We start from the raw sequence: 22195 nt of genomic DNA, 5'->3' as shown, positions 1-22195 counted from the left end.
AGTCAATAAAAAAATGACTGGAGTTCAAAATAGTATCCAGTAGTAAATAAGCTGACCATAGCGTGTGATTCTCATGTCATCAGAGTAATTGCAGTAAAATTCATTTTTTAGTATGTATATAGTCTAACCTGGTGGAAAATCTAACTTTATTAGTTGTATATTGTTAGTTTATTTTTATATATTCAAGCAATACTAATTCCTTTAGTGTGATCTTGCTCCAAACACTAAGTGAAGTTGCTAAGAGCTTATACATGTAGACCTTGATTGACCTGGACTAATTGGAAGTTATTGTCAGTCTATTCCTTTCTAATTCAATCAAAACTTTGCAACTTAAAATAGTCAATAATGAATAATGCAATTTAACAACATGCATCACAGGCTATTGTCTCTACAGATATATGGATATTCTTATATATATGTGCAATCTGTGTATTACACAACAACAAGATTTTTTTTTATTACACATAGGGATATATGTATATCTATAGAGCCAAAATCTTGAGATTTGACACTGACTTTTGACCCAAATAACCTTTGATCTAGCTCCAGTCTTGTTTGCTATTTATTTTCTGTATTTGAACATTTCTAAAATGAACACTACATAATTAAACAACTCAGACAAATGGCATTTATTATTTTAATTGGTTTACTGTTCATAAATTGGAATTACATCCTTGTCCCATATAAATTATTCAAAAGTTATACATACTAGTATGTAAACATGCAATAATCATTATTATTCCCTTTTTCATTTGTGCGAAGAAGAAATTAATTTGAAAATATCCTGGTGATAATAGTAAAGAACTATGCTAGGTTTGTTCTGTCCTTCCTTCTTGAAAATAATTTCTTTCTGGTTCATAATGGGTACATTACAAACAGACTTTATTTTTTACTGTCAGTTTTGATCTCAGAGATACATGTAGTTGTTTTTCCCTTTTATTTTTGGGCGAGCTGCCATCACATCTTGCACTTCTGTCATCCGGTTGAAGGTTCCATACATTCTATAAAGAAAACACGGAGTAAATGTCAGTTATGTACATAGATAAATACTGTATACATGCATGTACATAATCTTTCAGTGTAAGCATACATGTAAAACAAACTAGTTCCAATTGTTTTCTGTCAAACACAAATTTATAACAATTACACATCTTTTGAACACGTTTATCAAAATCAAACCTCACTAGATACTAACAAGTTAGTCATTTCTTGAATTACAGGGGTCTAGGCATTTTCATGTGAAGAATGATGGTACTAATTGGTGCCAGAATTTATGAAGCCTAAATGTATTGGACATAATATATAATACATATATTAAAAGTCAATTACTATTCTTTACTTACACCACTTATGATGTATTGGTGTGAATTTTATATAATTAAGACCAGCAGATAGGATAACGAATACGTGACTAAGTGACTGTAAGTCTAAAAAATACAATCTTACACACGCGAGCACTGATGAAGTACATTTGTAAGTTTGAAAGTGGCTTCTTTAATACAGTAATATCCATAGCATACAGTAAAAGGATATATATCACTGATATACATAAATACACAAATAGATATCGGAAAAGATATCACACTCCTGACGCTGTAATACATATATATCGTACATGTATAACACTGAAGAATGCGATCATCTTTTAAGGAAACGCGTATAATACGACTCTATTAATGCTTCTGTTGTAATCCAAGATTAAATCTGTAGGCCTAATATGTTCCCCAATTCATCAACACTTTTCCTGATTTCTAATCTTTATTTTACTATGGTACCAATTCCAAAAAGCGACCAAACACTTATAGAATATAACTGTTACCCCTTCGGGGCCCCACTCACCTTATAGAGACGAAGAGAAGTCAGTTTATGTGGTTTTGGTAGATCATTCATAAATCATAGTTGTTGTCATAGCTCGAATTCGTTTCCATATAATATTCTCAGCAATTCACAACATTTCTTAGTTTAAATAATTTCCTTATTCACTTCGAATCAGAAGTTGATTCTAAGCCGGCGAGCTTTCACTGCAAAGCTCGCTCCATTGCGGTAAACAACTTTTATTCCGGACATGTGCAAAGTAGCATTTCTAAGCTTTGTGGGCGTTCACTTTTGACTTTCTGTCGGACCGCGCATAAGTCTAAAATAAAATTTTGTATATTTATATCTTTGGACCTCTTAACTTTCTAGACTTGTAATTTGGGGAAAGTTCATAACTTTTTAGGGCTATTACACCATATCTTGTCATTGTTTGTTTTACGGACCCTGAAAGATACGGATCATGCGGCTTTTACGACGGACTATTTTGATATTATCAAAGGGGTAACACAAGGAGACAGTTTAAGTCCTGCACTTTTTAATATGTTTATAAACGACTTATCAAACATTCTGAAGTACGACCCACTCAAACTAGGAGATGTGGAAGTAGGTAGCTTATCTTTTGCAGATAATCATAGTGATTTTAATCAATAACCGAGCTCGAAAGCTACTGTGCAAAGTGGCAGCTATCAATAAATACAACAAAAACGAAAACGATGATTTTTCGAACGAGAGGCACCTCTTAAACAAATGTATTAAAGTTAAACCATTTCTGTTTAATGGCAAAGAAATTGAACTAGTAAATGAATATAAATATTTGGGTACAAAATTATGTGATAACGGAAAATTTTCGCTTGCTGTTAAGGAACTTTGTGCGAAAAGTAAAAAGGTTTTATTCTCAATTAAACAATACCTTTATAATGGAATAGCTGATATACTCATATGGCTATGGAAAAAGTTATTCAATTCCCTACTAGTCATACCAGTTTTGACGTATAACTCTGAAATTTGGTATGCTGATTATTACAGCAAGATAGCAAATGCTAATAAAAGAGCTTGCTCGAACAAGGCATTGTTTGACCCATTTTCTTTAATTGATAAAATGCCAATCGAGCAAATTAATTTGAATTTTTGAAAAATTGCTTTGGGTGTTGGAAAGTATGCATTGAATATAGCTTCCAGGGTTGAATTAGGATAGTTTATTTTAGATTGTTTCATAAATACACAAGCTTTATGCTACATAAGAAGGATTTCACAAAAAGACATCAACGTCCTAGTGATATACATGCAAATGGAACGTATTCTTGGTTTTCCTATGTTTCTAATATCATAAACGAAAATAAGATTTCTTATAACTTTGAAAATGCCAATCCTAGTAGGACGTTTAAACCTAATCTGAAACTATTATTCAAGAAATCGATACAAGGTACCTTCAAAGCCATTTTTACAACTAAGATAAATAAGTCAGATAATAAAAGTCAAACTTTTTTGTATAGTAAATTTAAACAAAACTAAAAGGAAGAAACATATCTTACTATTAAGGATTTTGAATTAAGAAAATTGCTCGCAAAACTGCGAATTAGCAACCACAGTTTAGAAATCGAGGCGGGTAGGGTAAAAAGAATCCCCGTCCTCTGCGGTTATGCAAATTGTAATGAAATTTAGGATGAGTTAACTCTACAGTGAGAACAATTTTCTTTAATACTCATAAAGGTGTAACTAAACACCATCTAACAGATTTTGAAAATTTGATACGGCTCTTGTCTTCTAATGATCTAAAACTTCTACAGGATTTAGGTCTCTTTGTTAAAAAGTCATTTGAACTGAGAAGAAGCTGGCTTGATAGTTTTGATCTATTGTGTGTTATGTACATGTATGTTTTGCTATCGATCCCTTTTGTATGGATGTAAGGAAACATTAAAGTACAATTGAATTGAATTTTTGTTATGATTTGATTTTAATCCAATATGAATGAATTGATATAAACATGTTCCCAACTCCGTTTTAGTCTGAAACCAGAAAACGTATCACGTAGTAAGCGGAGAAAGAAGCAGCTGGTTTTAATCAGATTGGTTCAGACATGTCAATCAATCGCTTAATCGCTAGCTTATTTACCGAAAACAAATATATTGTCCATGTTCCTTGATATGATAATCGTCATCAATGAGGATTTGTAAATCATGAAAATGATTGCGTAACTTGTTAGGATGGAGCTACTAGAATTGCGATATTTAACGAACATGTCATGTCTTTTTGAATAGCTCCAACCTTTATGTCACAGAAAGTTATATGTCAATGCCAACATTGGTCGTTTACTAAAAGTTGATTACATATATGAATATTGAAATTCTTATGTATCATTCAAATGAAACTTTGTTGATTTGTCTTTGTTTCATATCAACATAACATAATTTTATTTAAATAAAGTAATATCGCTGTTATTTAAAGGTAGGTTTCGCCCAATGAAATATAAAGACTACGAAATTGAAATTTGTCCTATATATAGATATAATCTTCAGATCATTTTCAATGCATACGGCGAACAATATGGGTGGTCAGTTGCCTAGCTTGACCAGGAAAACACTCCTCTAAAAATAGAGCGAAGTCAAGCTTTACATAGAACATGACGTATTTTTTCCAAAATGAGACCGCAGCAACAAACGGAAGCGTGCAACAAAATGTCAGATAGAAGTGACAGTCTTGCCACGGCATGTTTAGTTAAAAAACAACAACAACAAATCGAAGTGCGAGGGACTGTTTATACATATCATATCATACGCTAGCAAACTTTGTACACCAAATATACACGTAGTTAGTCTGCGGCTGTTTGTGCGCTGGCATATGTGTTGAAATTTAACTCACCACGTGCAATGCCGTTACACGAGTCCCAACAGATCCCGGCAAGTTCCGCTTGAGATGTGGCTTCTGTTTCTTCTATTGCTACATGCCATCCCTATAGATATCCTAGGGTGCTACCTAATCCATTATAATTTCCTCCACTTTGTTGCCGATTCAGATATATTTTTTTCATCGCACACACTTTTGTTTCGTTCAGCCATTTTGTTTACTTTTAGTGCGTGACAATGCGCATGCGCCAAACTTCGACAACACAATCCATCGCAGCTTCATTTGCATATTATTTTGTCTGACGGACACCGTAATAAATCAAGGATTTCCTTCAATTTTGTATTCAAGACACATTTGTTCAATCTCAAACACATAAAGAAATTAAATTGAGATATTTTCATATGTATTTTTCATCTTTTCTTCCGCTTATCGCATTTCCAAATAAAATTAATCTGCCCAATTTGATTTATACAATGTGTAATTTTAATACCAGTTACAATGTATAGGTTATGATATACCAATTATAATCAACTGCTGATAAATAAATGAATATATATATAATTGTCATCTTGAAAGGCATGTCTCTTCTTAAAATGCAACAAACAAATCTAAACAACCTATATCACCGAATGTATGTTAGATGTAATTTACGCCTCAATGCCTAAAATGAAACGGCAACACCAAGTAAATGCAAAATCCCTGTGTAACCTATTTTAACAATAAAGATTAAAATGGGCGTTAATCAAAACGACCGCGGGAAACATAAGACGGCCCTGGAGGTTAAGATTTTTCGTATACGGCGGATTGACTGAAGGGAGGTAACTCTATTATATCACTAACACTAAAACAGATGGAAACAGGCTAAAACTTATTTCGTCCTTTCATCTCATTAATGATTTGGAAGCATAAATCTATAATTATTAGTTTGTTATTCTATGAATTTTACTTGTACACCATATAACTCTAGATTTGTATTTTAAAAGAATAGGCTGACTACCTTTCCGAAACAAAAATTAAAAAAAAGTATTAAAGGCCCACTACCTTTCAGAAACGGTTTAACACACGGTAATTAAACCGACCGCGGGAAACAAGACTTATGATTAAATTGTTTAGAAGGTGTACTATTAATTTACTTTATTAAGCTAGTAATTTTTGCTATTTCAAGTTTTAAACTAACACACGGTAATTAAACCGACCGCGGGAAACAAGACTTATGATTAAATTGTTTAGAAGGTGTACTATTAATTTACTTTATTAAGCTAGTAACATTTGCTATTTCACAAAATTATCAAATTCGTTTTACATTCCAATTTTAAGAAGAAGAAAAATACAAAAAAAAAACTTTCGGAAAGGTAGTGGGCCTTTAACGTGTCTGCTTCCATTGTACGTGATGCACCAACTCGATCTTTGATAATAGCGGTCAGACTGATAAAATGAGCAAAATTGAATTAGGTCTTTTCATGTATGCTTTCAATTATCCAGGCATTTAAAAGATTTTTTATAACCAAACTGCTTCATTCAACTACAATGTCAATTTCTCCCGCGCGGACTAACATGGTGTCAGTAAACATAACTCACATCCATGTATATAGATATTACTACACCAAGTCGACGCTGAATTTATTGGCTCATAATGCAGATCACGATTATCATTAGAGTAATGGGAGTCGCTGTTGCAAAATGTTAATATTAAGAAATAGATGGATACGATTTTTTTACATACAATGTGATATTTTGGCAACCATAAGAAAAAGTAAAAAAAGTAGCTATAAAATTGATTAAATAAATTTACGTATCAATGAAACATACAATGTAGCACGAACATAGTACAGACTCTTGAAAACGCTATCACCACACGTACAAAAAGCTTCTGCAAATCGGGTGATTCCAGAAGTAGCAGAGTACACATTGAGTAAGGTTCGGGCTAATTTCAAGTCAACTTCGTGTTAATTTACCTGAAATGCATATCAAAATATAAACGTGAATATACGTGAATATATTTTCAGGTAAATTTGACCTGAAATCGACCTGACATAAAGCGTTCTTTATACAGCCACAGTTGCCCCAAACTGCTGAAGTTAAACATAAACATGCACATGTCTCATCTGTATCTGTGACGTCTCCGGAACCATGCTTGGAAGCAGTTACATGTAAATTTGTGCCGACATCAGCTCCCGAAGCGTATGTTTCCATCAACGGAAAGGACATGCTCGCATTTTTAACAGGAAAACGACCAGATCTTTCCCAGAAGTTTGTGTATATAACGTTTTAGTGACTCTTGGATTATGACATTCTAGAGGATAAATTCATTTTTGATGGACACTCGCCTGGACCAATTTGATCATGAATTTATTACATTGTTTTCGTTATATTTGCTGAAACACTCTGATCTCTGTCCTATCTCGTACATTGTACCACATGTACTATTTATGACTATCACTTATAGTATAACATAAATAATGAATGATACATTGTTTCACCATATTGATATTTTTTTAATAATTAACTTGTGACAGATTTAAGCTGTGCAGCATCTATTGGTGTTTTTTTTTTTTAATTTTCTTTATATTGATAATTTGTTTTAATTTTCAAAATAGAAAAATATGCTAGTTTAGCATATATGATTTGGAAGTATAATTCTGTATATTCAATCGATGTTTTGTGAAAAAAAAAGTTATTTTGTACATTTTGGCGGAAGGCACCAAGTTTACTGCGATCAACGGTGATCAACTGCAAACCTCAATTTATGGAAACGTTCAAGAATGCCAGACGGGCAGTTGATGCCGCGATCAAATATTCCGGTTCTACCAGTCTAAAACATTAGCAAGAAGGATTCGCATATTAACCATATACTACATGTAATGGATAAACTACATGTAACTTTGTATAAAGGACATTTGTAAATATCATCCTGTGTAGAAAAATATCTGTTCTAGTAAAGTCTTTTTGAAGAGCCGGGTAATGTAAATGTCATATAATAAAACAATTATAAACCTATATCCAGGTTTATACGGTGAGTTATCAACAATCGAAAATAATATAACCCCCGGCCTCCGGCCTCGGGATATATCATTTACTCGGGTTGATAACTCATCGTATCCACCTGGAAATAGGTCGATCACCTGATATCCAGTGATTTCGCCTGTGTAATATTTTTGCATATGTCACTAGTGTAATATGACCAGGGGCGATTTTCATTGGTTGAAAATTCATTGTGACGTCGCACAAAAACAATAAAATGACGTCAGGAAAATGACGTGACTTCAGAATTACGATGACGGCGGGACAAAAATTATTTTTAAAATAATGTTTGCTCGCCAAGGCTCGCAAAAATAAAAACTTCTTAGACTTGTTTCATAAAATCTCATATGAAATTAACACTCATGTAAGATCCCATATGTAAGATACAGATGATCGCGATTATAACAGTAAAGTAAAACGACGTCTTTTATAGTGAAAGACGGCAACTACGACAATTATCAACGATGTAAACTTATGAAACTAAGGAGACTAACAATTGCCTGCTTCGGAACAAGATACTGCAAAGTCCAAATATATTTTATAATGTTAGAATTTGAAGTAACAGGAGATAGTATTGATTTTGGGGTTGAAAAGTCAACTACAAAGGTAGTTCATGCTACAATTACATATTGGTGATATTGTCCAGCTATAGTCTGGACAGGTCAAGGAGATCAGCAGTTCTTGGAACGCTTGTTCTACATTATCGTAGTGTTGCAGATTACCTTAAATTAAACGTTATATTATTGTAATATGGAACCTATGTTACAACCCACTTTGAAAAATTAGCACACTTTGAAATATTATTGTAAAATGCGTTAAATATGGGACAGGTTCAACTCACTTTGAAAAATATTTCATTATCTTATTTTATGTTAATATGGTACATATCAACGCAATTTGAAAATAAAATGCTGTTACATGTATGTAACAACTCTCATTACTTGAATACTGTGTACAATTTAGAAACATACTAATATAGATGATATTTTTCACAAATGCCTTTTATACTACAGATTTATGAGTCCATGCCATTAGAAATTACAATTATTCAAATTATAGTGAACTCCATCTTTTAATCACGTTACATTTAAATAATAAGTTAATAATATCTAGTAATTATTCAAATTTGTTGAGGTCAATGTTGTGATATCACCTTAGGCATCGAGGGCGTAGCCTCAGCGCTTTATTAAAAATTCTACCGGTTAACACCATATAGAGCGAATCAAAGGTCATTATCTTTATATTAGATTTAAAGTTTTTTGTCCTTTTTAATTTGAAAAGGAATCTTGATGTGCTTGTTAAATGGAGAACGATGGCAATTGGACATCACCCTAATAAATGCACTTTTGGGCAGTGGAGTTCATAAGCGTCATAACATTACAATATCAAATCTTTAAATCTCTATGGGCTGACATAGAGTTGATATGCTATATATTGACCTTCTCGTGACAATACCGGTAAGATTCTGTCTTATCATTATTTTCCACGGGCAATTTTGAAAATTCTTACGTCATCGCGTAAAAGTTTTCGTGAGAAATCCTACCACAAGTTCGCGATTTTGCTCCTGATTCACGTTATAACGTATACATTTTCTCAAAAAATGTTCTAGTTAAAAATGATATGTCAAACATATAAAGGTATAGTGGCATGTATTTGCCAATCACATAGCGAGATAGTTAAGACGACTTAGCCAGATAGTAAGTCGATTTCGCGAAATAATAGTAAGTCGATTTCGCGAAATAATCATGTCTAGATAATATGTGTTTCGTTTTCAGTAAATTATCTTGACTTAACAACACTCTGTTCAGAACTGCCATATTGCGAACGAGTTGAACAGTTGATGACTAATCAAGTGACATGTCCCATTTGGACATTTCCTGTGGAAAACGTACATGCATGGCAGTATGACCTCAAACATACATGTATCTCGCCAAGTCGACTTATTACGAAACTAACTTTACTTCAATATCTCGCTATGGGGTGACATACACATTCCACATATAAAGACAGGGAAATTAACATTGAAATACAGCTAGAAATATGTGTTTATCATGCTGAAAATGGATGAAATTACAAAGTAGTGCACGCATACATAAAATTACTTCTTGGCAGAGACTGACGATAAGTGGCATTCTAAATTCATTTTTGTTGAATTTTTATAGAACTGTAGTGCACTTTCCCTGTTGTAATGGAAACTAAATATACATGTTTTTTTTATCAATAAATGAATTCTGAAATTATTATGCAATCCAATAACTACATACTATGCTGCAATATACATATTCAAAGGGATAAAGACTTATATTTACAAGGATTTACAAAAGCGCAGTATGAAAAAAACCCAATTTACTTTCTTAACCCACTTTGGAAAATCAGTTCAAAGTGCGTTTAATCTGGTGCAAGTCAACGCAGTTTGAAATAATTTTTCAAAGTGCGTTGAACCTGCACCATATTTAACTCACTTTGAAATAATTTTCAAAGTGCGTCATTTTTTCAAAATGGGTTGTAACAAACCTAACCAACAAGTAAATAAGATATATAAGTCTTTGCCTTTGACTTTTTATAGCTGATGCTTTAAGTTACCACAACGGTTACGGCTTCACAACCAGCCAGGATTATAATTGTGTCGCTGCTGCTGCCGACGCCTAACCTCAATGAGAAGATCCTGAATGATTTGGATAAATTTCCCTCGCATCAATATAGGTTTACCCGTGAAAGCATCTAAGATGATGTTTCGAGATCCTTAATATCGGTTTTGCTATGTCTTGTTTTGGAACAGAGGAATAATGAATAATGGCTCTGATCTTATTTTCTTCCGTACTTGACAAGGCTATCCCATAGTTGCCAGGGGAAAGGTTAATAGAATCCCCCCCCTCCTCCCTTGGGGATGACGCGCTACATTGAATGTGTGTATCCACTTGTGTTCATACTGCCATTAATGCAATCAAAGCACTGTTCGATCTCGTTAGAAAAGCAACGTCAAAACGACATCATTATGTGTTACGAAATATGTTACCAACATTGCGCGTTACATGAAAAGATATATATGATATGATAACGAACTTGCATTGCAAAAATACCTGACACTATTATGCTTGTTGTGTTTATGAAGCATATCTGATAATCAGTGAAGCATGTTCTTTTGTATCTCTGAACCCGGCCTACCGCCCTATTTTTCTATTGATGTTTATATTTTTCCCTATAGATACGAAAAAAAATGGAAAGCAGCTTTGGTCTCTCAAAAAGCTGGCTCACATTTGATTAAGGTGGCAGAAGAGGGTTATTTTGATTTTAGAAATACCATCTATTGAACAGAATTTTTAGTGAGGATGCGGCCTAAAAACGCCATAAAGTTAATATAATACATATGGGATGGAACTGCCACCACCCGGGCCAAAATATACTTACACATACCTTTACATCAGTATAATTCCCACGTTTGATAGTGTGTAATATACAGACGGAGTACGTGTGTATAGGTCAAGAGGTATCGGCTAAGAAAAAGTCATCAAAAATTGGTTGGTCAACTTGAAAGAATATGACATATATAACCTATCTGGCCTCCAAGGTATGTTTTGTACCCTGAAACGTTCCTGATGATGATGAAGTTATCTACAATAGACACTTTGAGATATAAGACAGACGACAGCTTCACATCGAAAATGATGAATTATGCAATGTTGGCATGGGTACTAATAGATTTTTTTATGATGCCACGTGTCTGTGGCCATGATGCCTCGCCTAATTAAACATTCCCCAGAGTATTCAGCAAGCGATTAGACTTTGTTGTGATCTGTTTTGAAAGAAGAATTATAGATTGCTCATACCAGATCTATCTTTGTTAACAATACATATGTCAAAAGAGGACACTCTTTCTAACCACTTTGAATGACACCAATGTTACAAAACAAGACTATTGTAACAAATAATTCAATTAACTAATTAATTTGATTTTTTATAACTCGTTGTCCATCCTTATTTATTGTTTAGTCACCACTGGCTGCTTGTTGCTGAGACAAAATACCAAGGTATGAAAGTAATTATTAATTTTACGGTGGCAAAAGAAACGTTGAAGATATTGCGGAGGGGAGTATAATACTTTCGTAGATGGACTTTAGAGGAACAAAATTAGCATGATGATTTGTTTACATTGGTGACGTAGAAACGTGTTGGAAATACGAGAACTTGTGTACACTAGGCCGTCACTCAACACAATATTACTGGGATTATATGGGACAAATTCCGTGCCCTTAATCGAACAACTATTTTGTCAAAATGCACTAAGTCGTCCATGACTAGTATCGATTTTAAACTCAACAATGACAGGTATGTTTACTTAGTACGGTTGGGACGGTTTCAGTTTGAACTTACTGATTTCAGTCGAAAGGAGTCACAGTAAATTAGGAAGTCAATGACTGTCTTATAAATAAATAAATTGTTCTAAAACCAAACAAATAGATTATAAATCATAACTATACACAAAGCGGAAAAATGGTTATAAGGCAGTTCTGTTGATGACGATCATTAAAAATTAACATCGGATTAATGCCTATACAAAAAAAAATAAGAGAAAAACAGATATGTGTATACATGTATGTTAAATGATGCACAAAATACAAATCATGACATTACTACTTTGGAACCATAGTATTTTCTACAGGAATTTCACCAATTATAGATGTTGATGGAAGAGAAATCATATTTATTGAGAAGTTTGTTCATGTTGACTTGAATAAGTGAACAAAATGATCAACATTTGATCAAACAGCTCCCTATTACTACCTTGATTTGTCATAAACAGTTGAATATAATCAAATTGACATAATAGATCAGTGATTGATAAGAATATTATCAGTAGTTACATGCAAATGGCTGCTATAGATTATATCATGCAAATATGGCATATATGGTGGCGTTCCAATTGATATCAATGTACATATTCGATGTTATAATGTCACCCAAATATAGCGGGAATATCGCTTTTTAAGAAAAAATGATAAATTTGGGAGTTAAAGTGTATTTCCACAAATCTGTTGGTGATAGAAATATGTACCGAACCCTGTGGACTTGCTAAATTGAATTATTAAATGGCTGTGTGTTTGGCTGAAACTACACTTTCCCGACTTGATACAACACATTGTTCTATGACTGTGAGTTTTGCCGTCTAGACCGCTCGGTCAGGTCATGACAAAATGCAATGTCAACTCGAGACCGATGAACACCTGTTCAGGGGTTGACATTGCAAAATCGGTAACCTGGTTATAAATTGACACAGGGAATTCCCTGTTCTTCCACAATTTTGACCAATCAAAATAGAGCATTTCCGATCATCGGGCAATAGCCAAATCCAACATGGCAGACAACAGTGAGGAAGGATTAGGAAAGGCGTTTTTACACATGTTAAATGTAGCTATATGGTCGAAAGTTATATTGTGAAGAAGTACAGCAGAAGTACTAAAGGTACCTAGTGAGCTGGTATATGTGAATGAAGATTTTCTTGATTTTTTGTTTAATTAGTCATTGCCTCCTTGCTTCAAAATTATTCCAAAAAACAAAACTTGTATCGTTTCATATAAAAAAAAACCAACAAATTATTGACTTTTTGTAGGTTAATACGAGGAATTGTTAAACCTTTGAAAGGAGATATTTCCCTCGGCCGTACAAAAAGTCAACATTTGTATATTAATATATGGCTGTGTGCTTTGCTTGCTCCTGATTGGCTGAAACTATACTTTCCCGCCTTGATAAACACGATATCCACCAGAAAATTCCAAACTATGTATTGTGACGTCATCCCAGGTTGATATAAGATTCGAAAAACCCACAGGTCGTACCCAAATAGTCCGCTAAACCTGCCTATATTATTAGACAAACAAAAATTGTATCGCATTTAATCTCGAATTATGTCAGACAACATTCCTGTTTAGAAACTTTGTAATCAGTGATCACCAGAAATCTATCCGTTGCCTAGGTTTTTTTTCTTTTTTTTTCTTTTCGGTTTGTCATTTGTTCTCAGTATAGTTAACTCCAGCGTGGTTAACGTAATTCTTGGTGTCGAAGCGAAATCACCAATAAGATTTGCATTGTATGGGGATAAAGACTGAGAAGTGTGAAACCAGTTCGTTATATTTTATTGATGTGCCGTAAACAAAGAACATTTCTATATCTTTAGAGACTATTATATCCCTATTTAGCCTTTTTCATCGATATTGCATGAACTTTATTCCCAAGTGAGCGTCAAGTAAAAACACCAGAATATCCAACATAATTTTCAAACCACAAATATTTTGTCGTATAAGTGAGTTCAAACATCAATTTTAATGGATGCACTGAATAGCAAAGATCAAGTGGTTTGTTTTGAAATCAAAGTTTTGTTGTCAACATATATTTTAGATACTGGATAGCGAGACTACAATGGACGTCTCTGGAAATTGCTGTTATTTACACTACCCTGAACCTGATAAGAAGTTGCATACACTTTATTGCAATCAAAGACGATATAATCAAATTGTTGTTGTTGTTGGTGTTATTGTTATTTTTGTTGAGTTTTTATTAAAGTTTATATCCAAGAATTAATTTTTTACTTGCTCAATGAAAGATAAATAACGATATATTTTCGGAAAACTTACAATTATTTGAGAATCACTTGTATTGCTTTGAATATTTGATAACTATTTTGAGCTAGTATTATTCCTTTTCGAAACCTATTGACATGTGATCCCTTGTCTAATAAACCATGAAACTAGATGTCCCACGTGGGGACTAAATTATCTATAAAGGGCTTATTATCATCATAATTATGTTCGAGTACGGACCAGGACGCTGAAAACCACTGGTCTAAATTATCACGTGATAAGATCGCTCAAATAAAGCTAGCAACAAGGACTGAATCAATAGGTCAAGCAGAAACTGAGCGTGATAGGGGAGTGCTAGTCAAATCAACACATGAAAATAATGCGGGCTAAAATGAAAATGAAATTTCAGTGTATCATTTCATTTTTTGTCACCATACACTCCTCCTTCGGGGAGGACGTCTGTGAAATCAGCCAGTTCAAGAGAATACACCAAGTTGACCAGTTGAATATCGGCTCGGAAATAATTGGTTCAAAAGCAGGAATCGAAAACCATATAGGTTGCGCAAACCATTGCATCACTGAAGACGAATGTATGTCTTTCTCATACACGGAGGGAAATAAAATGTGTCGCACCTACTCCAGAGCAATAACCGAGACGGCATCAGCTGCTGAGTCTAACTCAATCAAATACTTCTCAAAGCCACTACGTAAGTTTCTACATGATTTGTTACACAGGGACACGTAAATATCTTAGCTTGGTACACACGGGTACATAACTATCTTAACTTGGTACAAACGGGTACATAAATATCTTAACTTGGTACACATGGGTACATAAATACCTTAACTTGGTACAAACGGGTACATAAATATCTTAACTTGGTACACATGGGTACATAAATACCTTAACTTGGTACAAACGGGCACGAAAATATCTTAACTTGGTACACCTTGGTACATAAATATCTTAACTTGGTACACATGGGTACATAAATACCTTAACTTGGTACAAACGGGGCACGAAAATATCTTAACTTGGTACACCTGGGTACATAAATATCTTAACTTGGTACACACGGGTATATAAACATTTTAATTTGGTACAGAGGGGCACGTAAATATCTTAACTTGATACACATGGTTACATAAATATCTTAACTTGGTACACACGGGTATATAAACATCTTAATTTGGTACAGAGGGGCACGTAAATATCTTAACTTGATACACATGGGTAAATAAATATCTTAACTTGGTACACACGGGTATATAAACATCTTAATTTGGTACAGAGGGGCACGTAAATATCTTAACTTGATACACATGGGTAAATAAATATCTTAACTTGGTACACACGGGTATATAAACATCTTAATTTGGTACAGAGGGGCACGTAAATATCTTAACTTGATACACATGGGTAAATAAATATCTTAACTTGGTACACACGGGTATATAAACATCTTAATTTGGTACAGAGGGGCACGTAAATATCTTAACTTGATACACATGGGTAAATAAATATCTTAACTTTGTACACACGGGTATATAATCATCTTAATTTGGTACAGAGGGGCACGTAAATATCTTAACTTGGTACACATGGGTACATAAATATCTTAACTTGGTACACACGGGTATATAAACATCTTAATTTGGTATAAGAGGGACATTTAAATATTTAAACTCGGTACACACAGACATGTAAATATCTTAACTTTGTACACGCAGGCATGTAAACATCTTAACTTGGTATAGACAGGCACATAAATATCTTAACTTGGTACACACAGGTATGTGAATATCTTAACTTGGTACCAAGGGACACATAAATAGCTTATTTAGTACACACCATCACGTTAATATCTAACTCGGTACACAATGGTACACGCATTCATGTATCACAGGCCTACGTAAATGTGTGAGCAATTCTTAGTGTGAAAATAAAGAAAGGGGGAAACATGGATTTTGAGATTAAAAAGACTAAGCTAACATTAGTCATCCATATAAATCAATTAGGAAATTCCTTCCCATATTGTATAATCTTTTTTTTTATCACTTTAACAAAAGGTTTCTAAGGCATAACAGGGATATCTCTAGATCGCAATTACTTACATTATGGTCGTCCTCTGAGAACTTTTGTAGGCTGAAAGGTTAATCTTGGATCAAATATTCAGAGTGCAATTTCATTCTTGGAGTTATTCTTTTTTATGGCAGCTTTTAAACAGTAACAAAATGTCACTGTAAACCAACATATTTCGTGTATCTGTTAGTAAAAATGTATTGTAAAGACTGTTTTGTAAAACTCTTTTATATGTGGATAGAACGGACAGGGGAATTCTTCCCTCGGGATCACAAATACTGTTTTAAAGCCCGATTTTACAACAATTCGTGATTCCTGGGGTAGAATATTCATTTCTACGTATGAAGGAGGTATGAAGGAGTATATTCTCTCATACCTCGACGTTTTATCACAATTTTACAGTTATGATACCTCGCCATTTTCAAAAAGTTCGAAGAAAACCGTGACTAGCTTTTATTATCCATTTATGAAAATAGCACATGTTATTTCAAACGCAAATCCTATTGTTTTGTAGTTGAACCAGTCTAGTGTCTGAAAACAAAAATGTTAATTTTTACCAAGAAAATAGTAATTTTGCTCAAGCAGTGATGTCACTAGGCTAAATTGCATGAGTAGCCATGTCATACAGCCATAGATGTCACGTGCATATTGCATCATATACATCAGTATTACACCCATAAGTATGAGAGACAAACCAGTATTTCACCCAATAAAAGTACATTGTATATTCATCTTCTATAATTACATTCTAATAAAATTATTCACGAAACATTTGAATTCGCGTTTGAGCACTTTTATGATTACGTGAAATATGATTTTAATACAAAAGGCTATTTAATATCTTTATTCCAGCATCCGGTGTGTATGACTATGATATAAATGGTGGACAAATCCAAGTATACATTGATATGGACACAGAGGGTGGTCCGTGGATTGTAAGTATGAAACAAACTTAAAGTATCATGACTTTGTAGACTTATGATATTTATTAGGAAGTCACGTGATATCACGATGTACGAAATTAAATAAGTAGAAATTCTTCAGGGAAATATTTGGCATTCTGATTATCGCCATTCGGTATAAGAAGAGATTGGTTGCAGCTAGTGCATCAAATAGCATGAACAACAAAGTTGATTTGACTTATATAAAGTTAGTCTGGTTTCCTTTAAGAATAGCGCAGAGCTTTCGGAGCATTCGCAGCAGGGAACCAGACTAATATAAAGTATATTGAAATTTAAAAAAAGCAAACACTGACAAACTTCAAATATATTATGTAAGCTTAATCTATTTTCAAACAAGAACTTTATTTCGTTTTGGAATGACACAAACTGTTGAAGTTCTGTTATTTGTGAAAATACAATTGTAATGTGATAAAGAAATACCATTGTAGCAACTTGTACAGAGTACTGTTGTATTTTTTCTCAAACACTTGAATTACCTCCCTTTAGTTGGAGAAGTACAATGTATTGTTATATTTTTTTTTTATATCTTTGACATAAAGGCGGTTGTAAAACCCTTATACACTTTTGTTGTAAAATATTGTACCCACTTTAAATAAAGATTACTTGAACTTGATGGCCACCGGATCGTTAATTGTGTAAGGGATTATTTTCCCGACATTCATGTGTAACGTCACCAACATATCATTCAGACACCACACGGCTGCGCAGACATGCTATTGATGTATGACTGAAAGAGAGATGTGTTTGGGAGTGGACGGAAGGAGGTATGCTGAGGCAATGTTAATTGTGTTAATGTGTGGTGAACAAGTTGTAAATATCTTGACAAAGTGATCATACTTTTATCATATTTTATCTCTATGTTGTTTCTTTACACGCTAATTATGTTTTCGTATCCCTAATTGGAGACTGATCTCGCTAGTCCCACGTTACAATTTCATTACAGAAATGAAAGTTAAACTCAATACAAGAAAATGATACCCGTGGCATACAACTTAACACCGTAACAGTAACAAAAACGTTTTCGGTATTTAAGAAAGAAAAACCAGTTGAATCGACGAATATTACCAGCTTTATTGATTTTAAAACATTTATTTTATGTAATGTGGAATAATCAAAGGTTCGCTTGATGCGTAGTGAGATAGTTGGTTAATGTTTAAAGCAATTTATTATTATTTGACTTCTACTGCAGTTTTAATTTTCATGTATGATTTTTGAAAATTACAAATATAACATTGTATGTTTATAAATTCTACTCAGGTGATTCAACGACGGACAAGTGGAGATGTTGGTTTCAATCGGAATTGGGCAGATTACAAGAATGGTTTCGGGGATCTCTCAGGAAATTTCTGGCTAGGTTAGAACTACTGTCTAAACATATTGATATAAGATCCAAGAACATTATCTGACGTATGTGGGATATATCAGTCAAAAGGAAAAAAAACTAATCTTATTTTTTTTTTTTTTTTGCAACATGAAAAACGTTATGTATGTGAAGCTAATTTCTTCTCTACTAAAGGTAATGAGAAGATTTGGCTTCTGACGCTTAACCCGAGAGTTCTCCGAGTGGAACTAGAAAGTTGGGACGGAACAAATGGGTATGCTCAGTACACGACCTTTCAGGTAGCCAGTGAAGCTGAAAATTACAGACTCAACGTACAGGGTAAATCTGGTAACATTAGTAAGTATTATACTGGCTCGATAAATAACGTATTTATATCGGGAAAGGTTATCACGATTTTAATGATAAGGCGATGCTGCTTTTTTATTGTCAACGATGTAAGCTATGGAGACTAAAAGGCGCCTTCTTCTTAACAAGATACTGCAAAATGCTTTATAATGTTTGGTCTTTTAGTATCTGGAGATAGTATTGATGTTGAAGTTGAAAAATCAAATACAAAGGTATTTGATGTTACAATTATATATTGGTGATATCATCCAGTTACAGCCTGGTCAGTTCAAATTCAGCAGTACTCGGAATGCAATTAGTTCTATTTTATCTGTGTAGTTGTCCGGATGACCCTTAACCTTATTATATAGGAATATGGAATATATAACCAAAAAACAAATGTGCCCGAACATCTAATTATTTCTAAAGTAAATAAGATATATAAGTCTTTGTCTTTCACAGCTGATTCCTTAAGTTACCACAACGGCTACGGCTTCACAACCTCCGATAGAGATCATGACAGTCAGGAATATAACTGCGCAGTGGTATATGAGGGCGCCTGGTGGCACCACGACTGCCTCAATTCTAACCTGAACGGCCCCTACAAGACATACACCGGGCAGACGGACGTCAGATCAATGCTTTGGAATTATTTCCCTAGCAATGATATAGGTATACCACTGAAAACATCTAGGATGATGGTTCGAGAAGCTTGAAATCTGTTTTTCTAACTCTTGTTTGGCTACATGTTATGGTTTGATTTTCTCCTATATTTGACAGGGTTATCGTGTAGTAACTAGGACAAATATTTCTCTTTCTCACACCATTCACTGATGTGTCACCGGTTTTAGCCATGACAGATTAATAAAAATTTTCCCTGCCTAGAGGGTGTGACAACAAAATCACAACCCGAGGGGTAATTTATGAACGTTCAACCCGAGGCTTGCCGATGGTTGGACATTCAGAAATTGCCCCGAGGGTTGTGATTTTGTTGTCACACCCTCATAGGTAGAGAAGGTTCATTCCAGTCTAGCCAACTTTTTAAGTGAACATCATTCCAGTCTGGCCAACTTTCCTGTTTTCACACCTTGGTCAGACTTGGTCATACCTGAGTGACCATGCGGTAATTAATAATGTTCAAGTTAAAAGTAGTCACTTATCTATATTTATTTTGATATTTGATTCTACTGTTCACAATACTATATTTACATAATGTACTTATTTTTATCTTTTTACAACTTATTGGAATGAGGAAACAAACATAATACATGTACAGCAATGACGCGTCGCAAGATACTGGTGATACTTAATATTATAATATACCTTTCAGCGTAGCTAAACTACAAGGTTCTTCATCTTAATTGATACAAGATGGAACACTTTTCCTCTTTTTCTATTCGACTCTTTTACGACTGTAAAAAACCCACTAAGAGTTCTGGTATTCTGAGATTGAAATTGCTTTGATTAGTTTTGAAAATATACTTAATATGAAATTGATTCATATCAAAAGAAAGGTAACCTATTCTTTGTAAATTCAATTAAACTCTGGGTATACCATATGTATTGTGTGCATAAATGAGAAAACAATGCACAACTTTCAAATGTTGAAATCGTAAATAGTAATGTCTCAAAAATGGGTATGTATATCAATTACATGTACATTTATAATGGACCTTTAATTTGACAATGTGCGCAGGACAACACCCTGATGGACCAAATAATTGAACAGTGATATTCTGATGGAAATGTTTGATATTCATGGGAGAAATGGCGAATGTTACTTTGGTAAGAAAAATGGCGAATGTTACTTTGGTAAGAAAAATGGCGAATGTTACTTTGGTAAATTTCATGGGGTGCTGAAATGAGTTCATCTTCAAACAAGTTGAACGAACTGACTCAAATGAGCAGTTCATATTCAATTTGTTTCAAAGGGAACTCAATTCATCACCCCATGAAATCGACAAAAGCAAGATTCAATCCTTATATTTCAATTCAATCGTATTTTATTGACAGATTATAATATTTCTGTATAATGATAAATGTTTCTATCTATATCTCACTCAGACACACTAAATGTGTGACAAGAGGTCCAATGTATAATACAGTTGGTAACGGTTTTTGTTTAACTTCGTTCTTTAAAAATAGTTAATATGTGGTTCACAAATTTTCTGATAAAAATATTTTTGATCAGCATGATCCATTTGAATAGCATTTGTTCTGTTTCATGAAGTTAATACTACAGTTTATGCATGTACAATTTATTTCATTACAAACCAACATAAACCAAAAGTGTATCATTCTTAAACTGGGATTTACCTGTGCTGTCAGTGTTGTGCTAGTAGAACTTGTGTTGTTTTAGTAAAACACACCTATTCCACCCTGGCCAACCTTTTACCCTACCTGTTTCTCACCTAAAATCCCAAAAGTTGGCTAGACTGGAAGACACCGTAGAGAATGATTCTTTTTCTCCCATATACAAAAGGAAAAGAAGAGATAATAGCCTAAACAGAAGCATGAACAAGTAACCGCAATGCACCCTTGGAGAGATTGCTCCTAGGGTATGACAGATTGCGTGCACTCGCCTTTTGAACCTGAAGATAATTACGTGACGTCATGACTCCATGCGGTGTGTCCGTGGCTTGCATTGTCGACGACGTCATAAATATTGACATGCAGAAGACGGAACCATGTTCATGTCACCGTGAAAATGCTTCCTTTAAGGATATTATCTCTACTTTTTCTTTTGTATATGGGAGAAAAATAATCATTCCCTATCTATGAGGGTATGACAACGAAATCACAACCCTCGGGGCAATTCCTGAATGTCCAAGCCTCGGGTTAGACGTTCATGAATTACCCCTCGGGTTGTGATTTCGTTGTCACACCCTCTAGGTAGTGAAAAATTCTATTATTCTACCCCATCATACAGAAATATCTGCACTTTCGGTGAGGACAAGAAAGCCTGCACGCGTAAAACTTATTCGCGTGATAAACCCGAAGTTGTAACATGGTATATGCAAATAAACACTAAACTTTGCCGACCAATAAGATAGTCCATTTTACCTTTGACCTCGAGCTCGTGCTTCACGCGCGTACTTAACTTAGTTCACCTTCCTTCACATATTTCATTGATGTTTACCCTGTAAAAGGTGTTGATGCAAAATGTGCTATTATATTTATTTTACTTTGAATATCTGAACTGATTTTGATAGACTCTTGTTTGTCAGTG

The 22195-nt window shown here is 34.0% G+C and overlaps 1 protein-coding gene across 1 annotated transcript; it reads left to right on the top strand.

Moving 5' to 3' along the window:
• Window positions 1–17173: 17173 nt before the first annotated feature.
• LOC138318516 (ficolin-3-like) lies at window positions 17174–22195 on the top strand. Its single transcript, XM_069260952.1, has 4 exons — window positions 17174–17273; window positions 18558–18654; window positions 18817–18978; window positions 19429–22195. Exons 1-4 carry the CDS (start codon window positions 17247–17249, stop codon window positions 19680–19682), a joined length of 540 nt encoding a protein of 179 aa, XP_069117053.1. The 5' UTR covers window positions 17174–17246; the 3' UTR covers window positions 19683–22195.

The sequence above is a fragment of the Argopecten irradians genome, chromosome 3 (assembly GCF_041381155.1).
Source record: "Argopecten irradians isolate NY chromosome 3, Ai_NY, whole genome shotgun sequence".
In the NCBI taxonomy this organism is placed as follows: domain Eukaryota; kingdom Metazoa; phylum Mollusca; class Bivalvia; order Pectinida; family Pectinidae; genus Argopecten; species Argopecten irradians.
This window is presented reverse-complemented; position numbering and strand designations above follow the sequence as displayed.